This window comes from Saccopteryx bilineata, chromosome 3 (assembly GCF_036850765.1).
Source record: "Saccopteryx bilineata isolate mSacBil1 chromosome 3, mSacBil1_pri_phased_curated, whole genome shotgun sequence".
Taxonomy (NCBI): domain Eukaryota; kingdom Metazoa; phylum Chordata; class Mammalia; order Chiroptera; family Emballonuridae; genus Saccopteryx; species Saccopteryx bilineata.
In genome coordinates this window covers 286,226,153-286,242,953 of record NC_089492.1, presented here as the reverse complement: position 1 = coordinate 286,242,953, position 16,801 = coordinate 286,226,153, and the positions used below count along the sequence as shown (strand labels likewise).

The window sequence follows — 16,801 nt, the reverse complement described above, 5'->3', positions numbered from 1 at the left end:
GTTGATAGTGTTATTTAAGGCTTCTATATCTTTACTGACTTTGATTAAGGAGAGAGGATTATTTTTTTTTTTTTTTTTTTTTTTTTTGCATTTTTCTGAAGCTGGAAACAGGGAGAGACAGTCAGACAGACTCCCGCATGCGCCCGACCGGGATCCACCCGGCACGCCCACCAGGGGCGACGCTCTGCCCACCAGGGGGCGATGCTCTGCCCATCCTGGGCGTCGCCATGTTGCGACCCTCCTGGGTGTCGCCATGTTGCGACCAGAGCCACTCTAGCGCCTGGGGCAGAGGCCACAGAGCCATCCCCAGCGCCCGGGCCATCTTTGCTCCAATGGAGCCTTGGCTGCGGGAGGGGAAGAGAGAGACAGAGAGGAAGGTGCGGCGGAGGGGTGGAGAAGCAAATGGGCGCCTCTCCTGTGTGCCCTGGCCGGGAATCGAACCCGGGTCCTCCGCACGCTAGGCCGACGCTCTACCGCTGAGCCAACCGGCCAGGGCCAGGAGAGAGGATTATTAATGTCTCCAACTCTAATTGTGGGTTTGTCTATTTATCTCTTTAATTCTGTCTGATTTACCTCACGAAACTCTTATTTTGTGCATACTTGCTCAGGATTATTATGACTTCTTGATTGACTCTTATTTTTGCAATGTCCTTCTTTATCACTGGTAATATCTATTACTTTGAGGTTGTCTGAGATTATTGCCTTTACAGCTTTCCCATGATTAGTGTGTGCATGATATATCATTTTCATTCTTTGGCTTTTTACTTGTCTATGTCTTTTTCTTTTTTTTTTTTTACAGATTTTATTTATTCATTTTAGAGAGGAGAGAGAGAGACGGGGGTGGGGGCGGGGAGCAGGAAGCATCAACTCCCATATGTGCCTTGACCAGGCAAGCCCAGGGTGTCTTTTTCTTTAATGTGGGTTTTTCTTAGCATACAGCTAGGTCTTGCTCCCTCTTCCCCATCCCCTACACCCAATCTGATCTGACAATTTCTGCCTTTTTTGTTTCTTTTAGTGAGAGGCAGGGAGGCAGAGAGACAGACTCCCACATGTGCCCCCACTGGGATCCACCCGGCAAGCCCACTGTGGGGCGATGCTTTGCCTATCTGGGGCATTGCTCTGTTGCAACCAAAGCCATTCTAGTGCCTGAGGCGGAGGCCTTGGAGCCATCCTCAGTGCCCTGGGCCAACTCACTTGAACCAATTGAGCCACAGCTACAGGAGGCGGAGAGAAAGGGGGGAGGAGAGAAGCAGATGGTTGCCTCTCCTCTGTGCCCTGATGGGAATTGAACCCAGGGACATCCACATGCGAGGCTGACGCTCTACCATTGAGCCAACCAGCCAGAGCTGTCTTTTAATTAGAGTTTTCATTTTTGATGGATTTAGGTCTACCATCTTGCAATTAAAAACATTTTTTTTCTTGATTTTTTTCTTTTGGATTGAATTGTTTTTTAGAATTTCATTTTCTCTCTACTATTGCTTTAGCTGTACCTCTACATTTTTGGTTGTTTTTTTATTAGTGATTGCTCTAGATTTATAATGTGTTACTTTAAGTTACTACAGACTACCTTCAAATGATATTCTACTGATTAACATACTGTAAGAAACTAACGACAGTGTGCTTATAGTTCCCCTCCATCCATTATACTGTTAGTGTTGTTGATCTTCCTTCCACATGTCATAAACCCTGCAGTACATTTTATTTTCTTTTTTTTTTTTTTTTTTTTTGTATTTTTCTGAAGCTGGAAACGGGGAGAGACAGTCAGACAGACTCCCGCATGCGCCCGACCGGGATCCACCCGGCATACCCACCAGGGGCAATGCTCTGCACACCAGGGGGCGCTGCTCCGCCCCTCTGGGGCGTTGCTCTGCCGCGACCAGAGCCACTCTAGCGCCTGGGGCAGAGGCCAAGGAGCCATCCCCAGCGCCCGGGCCATCTTTGCTCCAATGGAGCCCTGGCTGCGGGAGGGGAAGAGAGAGACAGAGAGGAAGGGGGGGGGTGGAGAAGCAAATGGGCGCTTCTCCTATGTGCCCTGGCCGGGAATCGAACCCGGGTCCCCCGCACGCCAGGCCGACGCTCTACCGCTGAGCCAACTGGCCAGGGCCCCTGCAGTACATTTTAAATTATCTTTGTAAAATTAAAAAATATATATTTAAAATATTTTTTATTTATACCACTGTATTCATAATTTCTAGCATTGTTCTTTTGTGTAGACCAAGTTTCCATTTGCTCTTTTTCTTTTTCCTTCTGCTTTAAGATTTTTTTCTTTTTGACAGAGACAGAGAGAGAGTCAGAGAGAGGGACAGATAAGGACATACTGGAAAGGAGAGAGATGAGAAGCATCAATTATTCATTGTGGCACCTTAGTTGTCCATTGATTGCTTTTTCATATGTGCCTTGACCTGGGGGCTCCAGGAGACCGAGTGACCCCTTGCTCGAGCCAGCGACCTTGAGTCCAAGCTGGTGAGCCTTGCTCAAACCAGATGAACCTGCGCTCAAGCTGGCGACCTTGGAGTTTTGAACCTGGGTCTTCTGTGTCCCAGTCCAATGCTCAATATTCGCTGCGCCACTGCCTGGCCAAGCTAAGATTTTTTTTTTTTAATGAGATAGACCAGCGGTTTTCCACCTGTGGGTCGCGACCCCGGCGGGGGTCGAACGATCAAAACACAGGAGTCGCCTAAAGCCATCGGAAAATACATATTTTATTCGGAAAATACATATTTTATTTGGAAAATACATATTTTATTCAGAAAATACATATTTTATTCGGAAAATACATATTTTATTTAAAAATGTATTGTATAATAAATATGTATTTTCCGATGGTTTTAGGCGTCCCCTGTGTTTTGATCGTTCGACCCCCGCCGGGGTCGCGACCCACAGGTGGAGAACCGCTGAGATAGACAGACAGACTGAAGTGAGAGAGATATGAAGCATCAACTTGTAGCTATAGCACTTTAGTTATTCATGATGGGGTGGAGCGGGCTCCAGCGGATGCAGTGATCCCTTGCTAAAGCCATCAACCTTGGGCTTCAAGCGAGTGACTGATGTGATCCCATGCTCAACCCGGCGACCCCATGCTTAAGCTGGCGACCCAACCCTTAAGCTGGCAACCTCAGGGTTTCAAACCTGGGACCTCAGCATCCCAGGTTAATCCTCTATCTATTGCGCCACCACCAGTCAGGTATAACACCTGTCTCAATCTTCTTGTCTGCTAATTATTTTTTTCTGATTTTTCTTATTATGGCCCCAAGTTTCCTGCTTCTTGACATATGTTGAGATTTTTTTTTTGTATTTTTTGTATTTTTCTGAAGTTGGAAATGGGGAGGCAGTCAGACAGACTCCCGCATGCGCCCGACCGGGATCCACCCGGCATGCCCACCAGGGGGCGATGCTCTGCCCATCTGGGGCGTCGCTCTGTCGCGACCAGAGCCACTCTAGCGCCTGGGGCAGAGGCCAAGGAGCCATCCCCAGTGCCCGGGCCAACTTTGCTCCAATGGAGCCTCAGCTGCGGAAGGGGAAGAGAGAGACAGAGAGGAAGGAGAGGGGGAGGGGTGAAGAAGCAAATGGGCTCCTTTTCTGTGTGCCCTGGCCGGGAATTGAACCCGGGACTTCTGCATGCCAGGCCGACGCTCTACCACTGAGCCAACCAGCCAGGGCCATATGTTGAGATTTTTGACAAGATGCCAGAGTTTGTAAATTTTATTTATTTATTTTTTACAGAGACAGCGAGAGAATCAGAGAGAGGGATAGACAGGGACAGACAGACAGGAACGGAGAGAGACGAGAAGCATCAATCATTAGTTTTTTGTTGCAACACCTTAGTTGCTCATTGATTGCCCTCCCATATGTGCCTTGACCATGGGCCTTCAGCAGACCGAGCAACCCCTTGCTCGAGCCCACGACCTTGGGTCCAAGCTGGTGAGCTTTGCTCAAACCAGATGAGTCCGCACTCAAGCTGGGGACCTCGGGGTCTCGAACCTGGGTCCTCTGCATCCCAGTCCGATGCTCCATCCACTGCGCCACTGCCTGGTCAGGCTAATTTTACATTGTTGAGGGTCTGGATTTTGCGATCCTAGAATGTTGAGTTTTGTTCTGGTGGCTACTTAAGTTACTTTTGGTTCATTTTGACTTTTTTTTTTAAGGTTTTATTTATTGATTTTACAGAGAGAGGAAGGGGGTAGACCAAGAAGCACCAACTCATAGTTGCTTCACTTTAGTTGTTCATTGCTTGCTTGTCGTATGTGCCTTGAGCGGGCAAGCCTAGGGTTTTGAACTCGTGACCTAAGCATTCCAGGTCGACATTCATCTACTGCACCGCCACAGGCCAGATCACTCTGATACTTTCAAGCTTTGTTTTTAAGCTTTTTAGGGTAGATCTTGGGTTGCTCTTGCCCCGGGGATAATCTGACTCCCCTACCACAATGTGACCCTTCCTGGTACTCGCTGCATGAGTCCTGAGGACACTCCACCCAGTGCTTGGGCCTTGTGAGCCCTGGGAGTGTCCAGGCAGTGTTCAGCTCACAGTTTCATCCCTCCTTTTTCAGTCTCGCAGACTTTCGTTCTTTGCATGCACAGATTTTAATATTCTGCACAGACTTAAGGGAGCCTCTGTGCTGATTTCTGGACCTCTCTTTCTGCATCGCTCTCTTCTCTCTGGGCCTCCATTCTGCAACTTGAGCTGCCTACGCCTCCCTGAACGCCAACCTGTGTTTCCTCAACTCGGGAGGTAGAGGACCACCTTGCTCTGCTGGGAGCCCCCTCCCCCTGCTCCCCAGCCCTGCCCACTCTCCTTGACCCTGTGTGCCTGTCAGGACATACAGTCCTGTACTGCCTGCTGTCCAGTGTCTACAGATAGTGCTGCCCTTTATTTAGTTTAGTTTACTCATTGTTTACTGCGAGAAGGTAAATCTGGTCAGTACTGCTGTATCGTAGAGCAGAGTCTGTTGGTCAGTTTGAGCAGGGCTGTAACACTGCATAACTTCCCTTACCTCATGTGCCCCTGGCTGTCAGGTGCTGGTATTCTCTATATTCCCACAGATGAGGAAATGGACGTTCAGAGAGGCTGAGCATACCCACAGTCACTCAGTTATTAATGCCAAAGTCCACACAGTTGCCGCTTTACCAGTGTCTCTAGGAAAATACTTGTTGAATTGAACCTTATTCTTCCCAGTGAAGAACTGTAGGCCAGACTGGCCTAGCAGACTCAGAGTCACACAGTCACTTGGCAGGTGTCAGGTGAGTACTCCTGGACCTTTGACCTAGGTGTCCCTGTGGTTGCTCAGACTGGAGCAGTGTGCGCAGCTGATCTTGGCTGTGTAGCAGGGTCGGTCAGCCCGTGGCACACCTTCCGGCTGGGGCAGGTCAGTGCCTGGGCAGCGGGAGTGAGGGCATTCTTGTCTCTATTTACTTGAAAGCATTGCTTTTTCTACCACTGGGGTTTTTGTGTCTGGTTTTTCTTTAAGCAGGCTATGTTTTTGCTCTTCTCTCTTCCTGTTCTCTGCAGTCTGGCCCTAAGTATCCCGGCTGTGATTTGCCTAGAGCAGCCTTTGGTCTGCCAGAAATTTCATGCAGGTCCATGAAAGAGTTAACCACCCTGATGCTGTATGAAGATTATAGACCCAGTGATGGTAGTTGAATTTGCTTATGTGCAAGGTGATTAGCACTTCTCAACCTGTATCATGGATGAAAATACTACTGAGGTTGTCTCAAATATCTTTAGAACTTGTAGGCTTGTTTGAACAACCTTTTGCACCTGGCAGAGCATTTACATATTATGCGCAATAAATGAAACCATTTGGACAAACTTGGGTGGCATTCAATGCAGTGTGCATGTGGAGTTCAGTAATCAATAACTAGCTTGTACCATATTGCACTGTTATGTGTGGTAAGATAAAACTTCGGCCCTGGCCAGTTGGCTCAGCGGTAGAGCGTTGGTCTGGTGTGTGGAAGTCCTGGGTTTGATTTCTAGCTAGGGCACACAGGAGAAGTACCCATCTGCTTCTCCACCCCTCCCCCTCTCCTTCCTCTCTTATCTCCCTCTTTCCCTCCTTCAGCCAAGGCTCCATTGGAGCAAAGTTGGCCTGGGCACTGAGGACGGCTCCATGGCCTCAGCCTCAGGCGCTAGAATGGCTTCAGTTGCAACAGAGCAACACTCCAGATGGGCAGAGCATCGCCCCCTGGTGGGCATACCGGGTGGATCCTGGTCTGTCTGATTGCCTCCCTGCTTCTAACTTTGGGGGGAAAAAAAGATAAAACTTTATTTGTTGTGTGTTTTTGTTTATGGTCATCTAGGTCACCAGTTCCCAGTTGTTAAAAAGGTTGAAATCCACTGGCCTGGAGCCTCCTTTTAATATCTTTAAAATGTTGCCATTATTACTGGTTTTAATATCATAGACCACCCTGTCAAGATTTTCAGGCTCCTGTTGGAATTTAATTTATAGGGATTTGTCTCAAGCCAGGAAAACAGACTTGACTGTTGAAGGGGATCAATGTAGGGGCAGGTGCTTGAGAAGTGCTGGGCTAAGCTGACCGGGGAGACTGCCAGGCTTGCATCCAACTTGGACGAGCAGCTGGCTGCTTAGACTTTGCCTTCTCTGAGGCAGTGCCTCTCTGAGGCAGTGCGTGGAACTGCGTGTTGAAGATGGGGGTCTGTCCTCCTCCCCAGTGCCTCTCTGAGGCAGTGCGTGGAACTGCGTGTTGAAGATGGGGGTCTGTCCTCCTCCCCAGCATTGGGAAACAGAGTGGTCGGGATCCTCTAAGGGAGCCTGTTGGTGGTTTAGATGGACAGTTCTTCATTGCATGTTTTTTTTTTAAAGATTTTTATTTATTCATTATAGAGAGGGGGGAGAGAGAGAGAGAGAGAGAGAAGGGGGGAGGAGCAGGAGCAGGAAGCATCAACTCCCATATGTGCCTTGACCAGGCAAGCCCAGGGTTTTGAACCAGCAACCTCAGCGTTTCCAGGTTGACGCTTTATCCACTGCGCCACCACAGGTCAGGCATCCATTGCATGTTTTGAAGGATATTTAGCCTCCTAGACCCCTGTCCTCTAAATGGGGAATCCTGGTCACTGTGACAATCAGAAACACCTTCACACATTTTCAAATGCTCCTTGGGGTGATCCCGCCTTGGGGTTGAGAACCATTAGGCCACAGCATTGCATTGAGATAGGCCAGGTTTGTGTTAGGCTATAAGTGAAATGTTTCTGGGAGGGGCAAGACACTCGTGTCCTCTGTTTACTTCATTTGGGATTATGTATACAGAGTGGTTCCTTTGTTTTAATTTTTTATATTGAAAAAAATTAAGCATTATTTTGAGAGACAGAAAGGGAGAGAGAGCGAGAGAAATGGAGAGACAGGAAGGGAGATGAGAAGCATCAACTTGTAGTTGCTTTACTTTAGTTGTTCATTGAACGCTTCTCATATGTGCCTTGACCTGGGGGCTCAAGCCAAGCCTGTGACCCCATGATAAAGCCAGTGACCATGGGATCATGTTGATTATTCCATGCTCAAGGTGGCGACCCTACACCCAAGTTGGTGAGCCTGCACTTAAGCTGGAGACCTTGGGGCTTCAAACCTCGAACCTAAGCATCCCAGGTAAACGCTCTATCCACTACCCCACCACTGGTCAGGCTTAAGCATATTTTTATTGAGTACCAGTGATACTCTAAGTGTTGAAGATTAGCATTCAATAAAGTATCTACCTTCAAGGTGCTTAAAATCTAGTGGGGAGAGATAGGTAATAAACTAGTTATCCAATGAAGGACTTCAGATAATTATCAAAGAAATCAGCATCGAGAGTAGTAAGGGCAAAAGCTATTTTGATCAAGAAACACTTTTCTAAAGGACACTGAGACAAGAAATAAGGACTGGACTATTTTAGATTGCAGATATTTCAACATGTGCAAAATAATTATCTAGTATATAATCAGTATTGGGCAAATGTCAGATTGGTGAGAAGTCCTCCGTGTAGTCACTGATAAGATCTGATTGACCTCAGACAGCACTGTGAGTTGGAATATGGTTTGGGCAAATGCTTGCTCTGCTTTTCATAACCCTGAGATTGAGTTTGGAGGTCTGGCTTTGGTGTATGGGGACCCCAGAGGCTTTGGGCAAGCCAGACCTTGAGGAATTGGGAGAGTGTTGCTGTTTGAAGTTCCTTGGGGGGACATGTACACATACAGATGCTTCATATACCCTTTGAATAAATATCCTTGCAAGAATATACAAGGAACTAGCATCAGTGGTGGGTCCCCTAAGCAAGAAGGGACTGAGTGTCAGGATGAGAGGAGAGTTTCCTGTAAAAATATTTTAATATTTAAGTACCTAAATATATTTTCTAAATGTTTATTGTATTGATTTTAGAGAGAGAGGAAAGGAGAGACAGGAACATCGATTTGTTCCTGTATGTGCCCTGACCAGGGATTGAACCGGCAACCTCTGCGCATCTGCACGATGCTCTAACCAGACATCAATCTGATAGTCACACATGTGAAAGTGCAGTTCTGCTCAGTTCTTGAAGGAGAAGTATAAGCTGTTAGTGTACAGTAGGGAGATTTGAGCCTGTCATGGACGTCAGAGAGGGACTGTTTCCCCAAGGAGGTGACTTAGCTGAGATCTGAAGGACAAGTGAAATTGTCAGGTGGAAAGGAAGGGACACCACGTGCAAAGCCCAGTTGACAGAGGAAGCAAAGGAAAGTGTGTGTGTTGTGGGCGGAGCTGGGGAGCGCTGCGCCACACACCTGAGATGTGGTCAGAGTAGATAGATGCAAGGCCGCTCTGAGAAGTCTCTTCTGTATTAGGTTGTAGTTGACTCGGGTGGGCGGTGGCTGGGAGGTGGGATGATCGGATTATCGTTTGGAGATGATGGCCGTTTGCATCAGGGAAGTGAGTTGGAAAAGAGCCAGCATGGGTGTGGGTGAACTGATTAGGAGGCTGTTGCAATAGTCCAGGCAGGAGATTTTGGAAGGTTTGGACCACAGTGCTGTCCCTGGATGCGGAAAGAAGTGAATGGACTAATTCCCTGGCTGTTTAGGAAGGGATACTGGCAGGACTTGGTAATGTGTTAGCTCTGGCAAGGGAGGGAGGAGTGTCAAGGATGATTTTGTGGGTTCTAGTTGGCCTATTTTGGTGGAAGGTCCCACTCGCTCAGTATGGGAGTGCTGCAGAAGGACATGTGAGGCAGAGGAAGAGGATCATGGTTCTGCTGTGGACTTAAGTCCAGTGGGAGGCAGGAGGGCAGTTGAATGTGGGACTCAGGGGTCTGGGCTAGAGGTCTAAATGCAGGAGCTTATTGATGCCTGAGCCTTGGGGGGGGGGGAAGCGTGCTCACATCCCCCCAGACTTGCTGGTCAGTTTCATGCTGGCTGGCCTGCTTGTCCTGGGACAAGAAGTTCCTGAGATGCGACCTTGGATGAGGCGTAGAGTCTGTCTTCCAGTAGAGTCCTTGCTGCTGTGCTGTGTGCCAGCTGTGTGGTGGCCACAGGGCAGAGTGAAATCTCTGGTGATCCTCTGTGTACTGGATGCTTCCCTTTCCTGCCTTCTCTTCTTTTTCCCAGGAGGCCTGGCACTTGCCATTTTGAACTAGCTGGAAGGAGTGTGGAGGCTGGAGGCTGGCTCCCAAGACCCAAATGTTAGCTGCACTTGTCTGGATATTATCTGTAGATAATTGGAAATTGGCTTGAACATCTGTAACAGCAAACCAATCATAACCCTCTCAAAACTGCTTGTTTTATTCTTTTGTAAATTTGTACATTTCCTCTGAGCCTGTCTGTCTCTGTTTCTGTTTCTCCCTGGCCCTTTCTCTGAATTTTGTAAGCTCAGCGAAGGGTTGAAGGCAGATGTGAGGGTGTGGAGAGATCCAGAGGAGGAGACAGAACAGATTAGAGCCAGGCAAGGGGACCGCAGTACTACCTGCCTGCTGGTTGGTCTGTTTATCTGTCAGCCTGTCACTAGATTATTTTTTTTTAAAAAAGGATTTAAGCCTGGCTTTTTTTTTTTTTTTTTTTTTTTCCTACTGTGGGTTGGCGTCCTCAGTGACTAGTATGGGAACCAGGGCAGATAGTTCTCGCTTCCTGGCTCCAAATACATTCCCAGAGAAAATCCTGAATGTGGGGAACTGGAGCCCCCTTGTGGCTGGATCTGGTTCTCCACTTTGGCTCTGCCTTTGCTGGTCAACGCATTGGGAGGTGGCAGAAAGGAAGTTTTACTCTCATTTAAAGCCTTTCCTCTGGACTTTGCTATTTCCGTGGATATTGTGATGGCCCTTAGCCCCTGCTGCTCAGCAGCTGGTTGTGGGCCCACCGAAGCCAAACTCAGCCTCCTTAAGGTGCTGACAATGAGTCCACACAATCTCTTCGTGTTCACAGGCCACTTAGACTTGTGGGGCTACTTCTTACAGGTAGCCCACCTGGCACACTGCAGCATGAAAAAAACAGCGAGAAAGATGACAGAAGTTCATGTGTGTTGTCTGGGAGTCAAATGTCTTTGATGTCCATTGGGTGGCGCTGTGATCTTATTTTTGTTTCTGTTTTTGTTTACAGCCAAGCTCTACTCCAGGAAGTGACAATGTGATTCCCCGAGAGCCACTGGTAAGAACCTGGGTTACATATGTATCATTTTCTAATCGCTAAAATACATAAAATACAGCATGAGTTCCAAGAAACCTTGCAATCTCACAATCTCACCATTTTATATCAGTAGTGTCCCTTTAGAAATAGGTGTTGTGTGGAGACGAACCCCGTCAGTGGCCTCTGACTTCTGACTTTCTGGTGTCAGGAATTAGTGAGATCTCTTTAGGAAAGCCTTGTTTTATCTGAACTAAATGCATCCACCCCACTTGGTGATGCCTCACTTGGTTTATTGCTGATCGGTTATAGTTAGCTGGGTGCCTGAAACTGGGGCGGCTGGGTGGAGCGAGGCTGCTGGGCCTGCCCAGGTTGCTGCCCAGTTGTGTGGAATAGCCACTGTATGCCCGGGGGGAGCCCTCAGGTGGCCTTTGTAGAACAGGTGAAGGAGGGAGCCCTGTGTTGCTGGTCTGTCGTCCCGTGTTGCTGGTCTGTCGTTAGGTTTGTGGTACTTGTTTCCCACAGTATCTGCTTATACTACTGACAGGGAAGAAGCCTGTTAGGACCAAAGGTAATTTTTTTTTTTTTTTTTTGGTGACAGAGTCAGACAGAGGGACAGATAGGGACAGACTGACAGGAAGGGAGAGAGATGAGAAGCATCAATTTTTCGTTGAGGCACCTTAGTTGTTCATTGATTGTTTTTTTGTTGTTGTTGTTGGTTTTTTTTTGTATTTTTCTCAAGTTGGAAACGAGGAGGCAGTCAGACAGGCTCCCGCATGCGCCCAACCGGGATCCACCCGGCATGCCCACCAGGGGGCGATGCTCTGCCCATCTGGGGCGTCGCTCTGGCACAACCAGAGCCATTCTAGCTCCTGAGGCAGAGGCCACAGAGCCATCCTCAGCGCCCGGGCAAACTTTGCTCCAATGGAGCCTTGGCTGCGGGAGGGGAAGAGAGAGAGAGAAAGGAGAGGGGGAGGGGTGGAGAAGCAGATGGGTGTGCCCTGGCCAGGAATCGAACCCAGGACTCCCGCATGCCAGGCCAACACTCTACCACTGAGCCAACTGGCCAGGGCCCATTGATTGTTTTTATTCTCATATATGCCTTGACGGGGGTGGGGGGAGGGGGGGCCTACAGCAGACCGAGTGACCCCTTGCTCGAGCCAGTGACCTTGGGTCCAAGCTGGTGAGCCTTGCTCAAACCAGATGAGCCGGCGCTCAAGCTGGCGACCTCAGGGTCTCGAACCTGGTCCTCCACATCCCAGTCCAATGCTCTATCCACTGTGCCACTGCCTGGTCAGGCCCAAAGGTAATTTTTTGACAAAGTGCTTCTGCTCTGGAGTCTGACCAGAGTGCTTGCTGTCTGCCCGTTTCTGTCCTACTTTGCATTTCAGGGCCTGTTGTCAGTCCTGTTGGCTGGGCAGAGAAACCTGTTCTCCGCAGACCAGACATGTATATGGAGGGGCCAGGGTCATCTTGGACTGTTCAGAGCGCCTTCTCCCTTTGAATATAGACAGCAGCTTAGGGATGCACTGCCATGCTTTTGTTTCCACGTGGCCTGGGTTTGGCCTTTTCTTCCCTGTCCTTCTGGCAGGAGCAGGAGGACACTGCCCAGTGCCTCACTAGAGCGAGCCAGTCTGATTCCAGGCTTGCTCTAAGTCCAGGGCAGAGGGGCGATGGGTTTGGCCGAGCTGCAGAGACCGGGCGGTACGATCTCTGCCAGGACTGTCTCAGGACAGCACCTGCTGTGACCTGGACGTCTCATTCCCCACCCACCCTTGCAGAGCTTCATCTCACGCTTTCCATGTTGCCTGAGTTCTTCCTCAAGGTCACGGCGGTATGCAAGCCAGGGGGACTTTGCTTTGCCAGCCTCTTACCCAGGGAGCTCATGTGTCTCCCACTGGGCCTGCCACACTGCCCCTCGCGCTGAAGTTGTGGTTGCTTTTGGACTGATGTCCAAATTGAACATGACATCCTCTTCAATCCTTTACTTCCTCAGTCTTTTTATACTTTGATGTTCTTACTTAACGGTTGATCACCAGAAGAGTGGCCGGTCCATTTTTGGGGGCACGATTGGACACAGTCTGGAAATTTCTGGTTAGCAGTGAGTCCTAAGCAGTCGGCAGCCTCGCTGTTTCTGGGTACTGGAGCCTGCAGCCCCGCGCTCTGCCGCCGCCTCTGCACACTGCTCTTCCTGCTGTATGCGCAGCTGCTGGTGGGCCGGTTGGGTTTTATTTCTTTCTTTTCTGGGAGGCCCTGAGCAGTCTTCAAACCCTAGCAGCCTGCGATTGTCCAGAGTTCAGATTCATTCTCTCCAGGCCAACTCTACAATTACCTTATATTTAATTAATATTTTTTCTCCTCTTTACATACTTGCTGCATAATTGCTCAGAGGGAAGAAAACACATAGCAGCAATTTATATATATATAAAAAAACAATAATTAAAAAAAACCCCGAAATAAACTCCCATCTCATTTGGGCTGATCCTATGAGTTGGGTAATTAGGGCCCTATTAAAAGGTAGACCCCTCTTTTTTTATTAATTTTTTTATATTAAACTCCCACAGTCTCTCAGTCATGCCCTTATTACTTTTGGCCAGCCATTTGCAGCAGCCTGATTAAATGAGGGCACTAGCCGCGTTATACAGTCTTGTGTGAGCTACTTGTGCCTCTTGGGAATGGCAGTGGGAGGGTGCCAGGCCGAGGAGCCCGCTGAGGGACTGGTGAGGGCTCATGTGGTGGGCTGTGCAGACAGGGCAAGCTGCTCTGAATGGGCCGCAGGCCTGTGAGAGGCACAGGGTGCTGAGAAGCGCTGGGTAGTAGCCCTCACCCACGGACAGCCCCACAGCGCTCAGGCCGAGTCACCCTCCCGTGGGGTTCCTCCCGTCCAGTAGGCTCTCTGTTCCCGGGTGCCTGGGAGGAACAGACAGCTGAAGAATGAAACTAAGCCTTCTTCTCAAGTAATTTGTATATTTCATTTGGGGGGGAGAAAAGGCATTTGTATACATGAAACAATCAGCAAACAGCACAAGGCTGTATGTAATTTTAGCAAACAGTGCCGAATCGTATATAATTTGGTGTGGCACTGCCTGGCGTGGAGTCTCAGAGAGCCCTCATTATTGAGAGAAGGAAGAGTTGCAGGGGACGTGGGTGCAGGGTGAGGGGTACTCATGGGGGGTTCTAGTGGAGCCTGAAAACAGGGCTTGAGGAATGGGATATTTTGATACTGAGGGGAACACCCTGCTCTGCTATTTTTGTTTTTGTTTTTAGCTGAGTGTAAAATTCCTTCGTGGAAGCTGCCTGTTCTCTATAGTCAAAAGGCTAAGCATGGGATGCGAAAGGCAAACACTCTTGTTCTTTGACTCCAAAACTAGATGATGACTTTGGAATAATTTCCCCCCTTATTAAAAAAGCGAGTTCCAACAGAAGAGGTCCTATTGAGTAGTGAGTACAATGCAAATGGCATTGACAGCGAGTGGGTAGATTGGGACTTCTGCGTTATTGTTTTGGTTTATTTGCTAGAGAAGGAGGATCTGATTTTTCATTTCTGTCCTCTCTAGACCATAATATCAGGCTTGTGGTTCTGTACTGAGAAGTATGGTCTTGTTTCAAAACAACGTATTTGTATTTATATCCATCCTGTTGTCTTGATTCTACCCAAGTAGTGACACTGCATGTTACCTTCTCTTGCTTCTTCAATTTTTGTCCTTCACCCAGAAAAAACAACCCAGCAACTCTGATTGTATTAGGGGGATAGTTGTTCTATGATGTTGTAGTGTTCCCAGGGTTGGAGATTGGTGGTGAACAGACCAGTCTTGATAAATTCTATAAACTCCCAGTTGAAATTCTGATTGTTAACGACAAACTCTTTGCCAAAGTTAAAACGGCTGGTTACTTTTTCTCCTTTGCTTCTTCACTGAGCTTCTGCCAGGACAAAGAGTTCTGACAGCCTCCCAGACGACTGACCTCCAGCTTCTCCCAGACCTGGTCAAACCCTTCTGTAAATTTCCCGTAGACCTGAGTTCTCTCGTCACTCTGTGGACACATACTCAGGCTCACGCCAAGGCTCTGGGTTGGGCTCGCTCCAGCAGAATCAAGTTCCACCTAGATGATAGGACTTGAAGACTGGGTGGACGTTGTCTGCATGGAGTAACTCAGTTTCTGTCTTGCTTGGATACAGAAACTGGGGTTAAGTAACCTTCTGAGAGTCCTTTTAGTCATATGATTTTAGGTTATTTGAAGTAAGCACAAAGTAAGTTTCATTTACATGTCTGCTTGTTTCAACGCAACAACAAGTTCCTCAATATTCAGCAACACTATTGCTCATCTACTTTATACAATGCTTATGGGTTTTGGCTAAACTAGAATTTCAGCTTTTTGCTCTTTGACACGAAGTTCTTTCTGATGGATGTCTTCTGCCATTTTCTCTGTAGGGTTTATTTTTTTATTTATTTATTTTTTATTTCTATCCTTTCCCTGCATTCATCCATCAAAAGAATGCCAAGCTACATGAATGTGTTTTTATAAACGATGATGGTAATTTCTACTTCCTCACCTTCCCTGGGTTAATATTTTTGCTATGCTGAATTCCCCAAAATAAGGGTACTCGACAGTTGCAGATCCAGGCTGGGTGTCAGTGTTTGCTGGCTGTGTACAGCAGGGTCCCGGATCCTCTGGTTTCTCCTGGAGACCAAAGTCGAGACTCCTCCCAGGGTGTCTGCATCAGGTATTTGAACTCAGTCCTCCCGGGCGCTCCTCCAGCGCACACCTGGGCCCCTACTGATTTTCTCTTTAGTTCTTAAGTCAGTTAATCAGAGGCTGGTAATCAGAAGGCTGTAACATCTTGATGGGGTCAGGGAGCTAGTTGGTGAGCTTCTCTTGAGGCATGGCTGTGGCTAGTTGCTGTCCTCTAGAGATCTGCCCTGTAGTCCCTGCAGGTGCCTCCCATGTTTGTGTCTTCTGTGGTTGGAGCACTTCGGTAAACTAGCTGGGGGGCTCACTGTGGCGAGGTGGTTCTCATGTATTTTTTTCCACCAAGACATTTGTGAGGGATGACATTCCTATGCTCAGTGCATTTCTTTGTAATGTGCGTTATGCATGTGTGTAGATGTTCGTATGTAGAACATGTAACAATTTTTTTTATAAACTTCAAAGCACTTGGGGAAATAAAGTTGATTTTAATATTGTATTGATGAAAGTGTTTTAGAGCTTAGGGGCAATGAAACTAGCCATCTAGAGATTTTAGGAAATTGTCACATTTTTTCTAGGAAAAATAAATAAATATGGCAAATCTAAGGTATTAACTATTATTATTATTAAAATATTTTTAAAATTTACTGATTTTTAGAGAGAGAGGAAGGAAGAGAGAGAGACAGAAACATCAATTTGTTCCTGTATGTGTCCTGACTAGCAACCTTTGTGTATCAAGACGAGACTCTAGCCTGACCAGGCAGTGGCGCAGTGGATAGAGCGTTGGACTGGGATGTGGAAGACCCAGGTTTGAGACCCCAAGGTCGCTGGCTCGAGCAAGTGGTTATTTTGCTGAAGGCCCGCGGTCAAGGCACATATGAGAAAGCAATCAATGAACAACTAAGGTGTTGCAACGTGCAACGAAAAACTAATGATTGATGCTCTCATCTCTTCGTTCCTGTCTGTCTGTCCTTGTCTGTTCCTCTCTCTGACTCTCTCTCTCTCTGTCTCTAAAAAACAAAAACAAAAACAAAAACCGATACTCTAACTGAGCTATCTGGCCAGAACTAAGTGTTATTACTTTAAATATCTGTAGTGGTTGATTTCTGTGGGCTGTAGCAGAGTTAAGATTGCTCACATGAGCTTAATTTTCACCTGTTTCTCGTGCAGGGACGTCTCTCTGGCTGTAGGTGACTGGGGATGACACTAGGGATAATTTTCAATCTGCTCTATTTATTTACTTTTAAAAAGTGAATTATTTGTAGGTTTTAAAAAGTGAATTATCTATAGATTTAACACATGCTGGTGGGCACCTCTCATAGTTGCTGCTGAGAAACTTGGGACCGAAATGTAGTGTAAACAACGGGAGGGTGGGGCTTCTGGTGCGGCTCTGTGCTGGTGACCTTGTTTTGTGCCCAGACCCCGGGGGCTGGGCCTGCGGCCTGGCCACCTTTCAGCCAGAGAGTGAACATTCTTGCTGGGAGGGTGCCCCGATCCTGCCTGCCCTCCAGCTGGGGAGGAAGACCGCTTGGAGCTAAATGCTGGAAAGGG

General features: G+C 47.8%; 1 protein-coding gene across 1 annotated transcript in view; it reads left to right on the top strand.

Moving 5' to 3' along the window:
* Positions 1-16,801, top strand: part of PEX14 (peroxisomal biogenesis factor 14) — a 136,389-nt gene that overhangs the window by 13,473 nt on the left and 106,115 nt on the right. Inside the window, exon 2 of the mRNA XM_066270493.1 lies at positions 10,541-10,588. Within this exon, the coding sequence (XP_066126590.1) occupies positions 10,541-10,588 (48 nt within the window). The remainder of the gene's footprint in view (positions 1-10,540; positions 10,589-16,801) is intronic.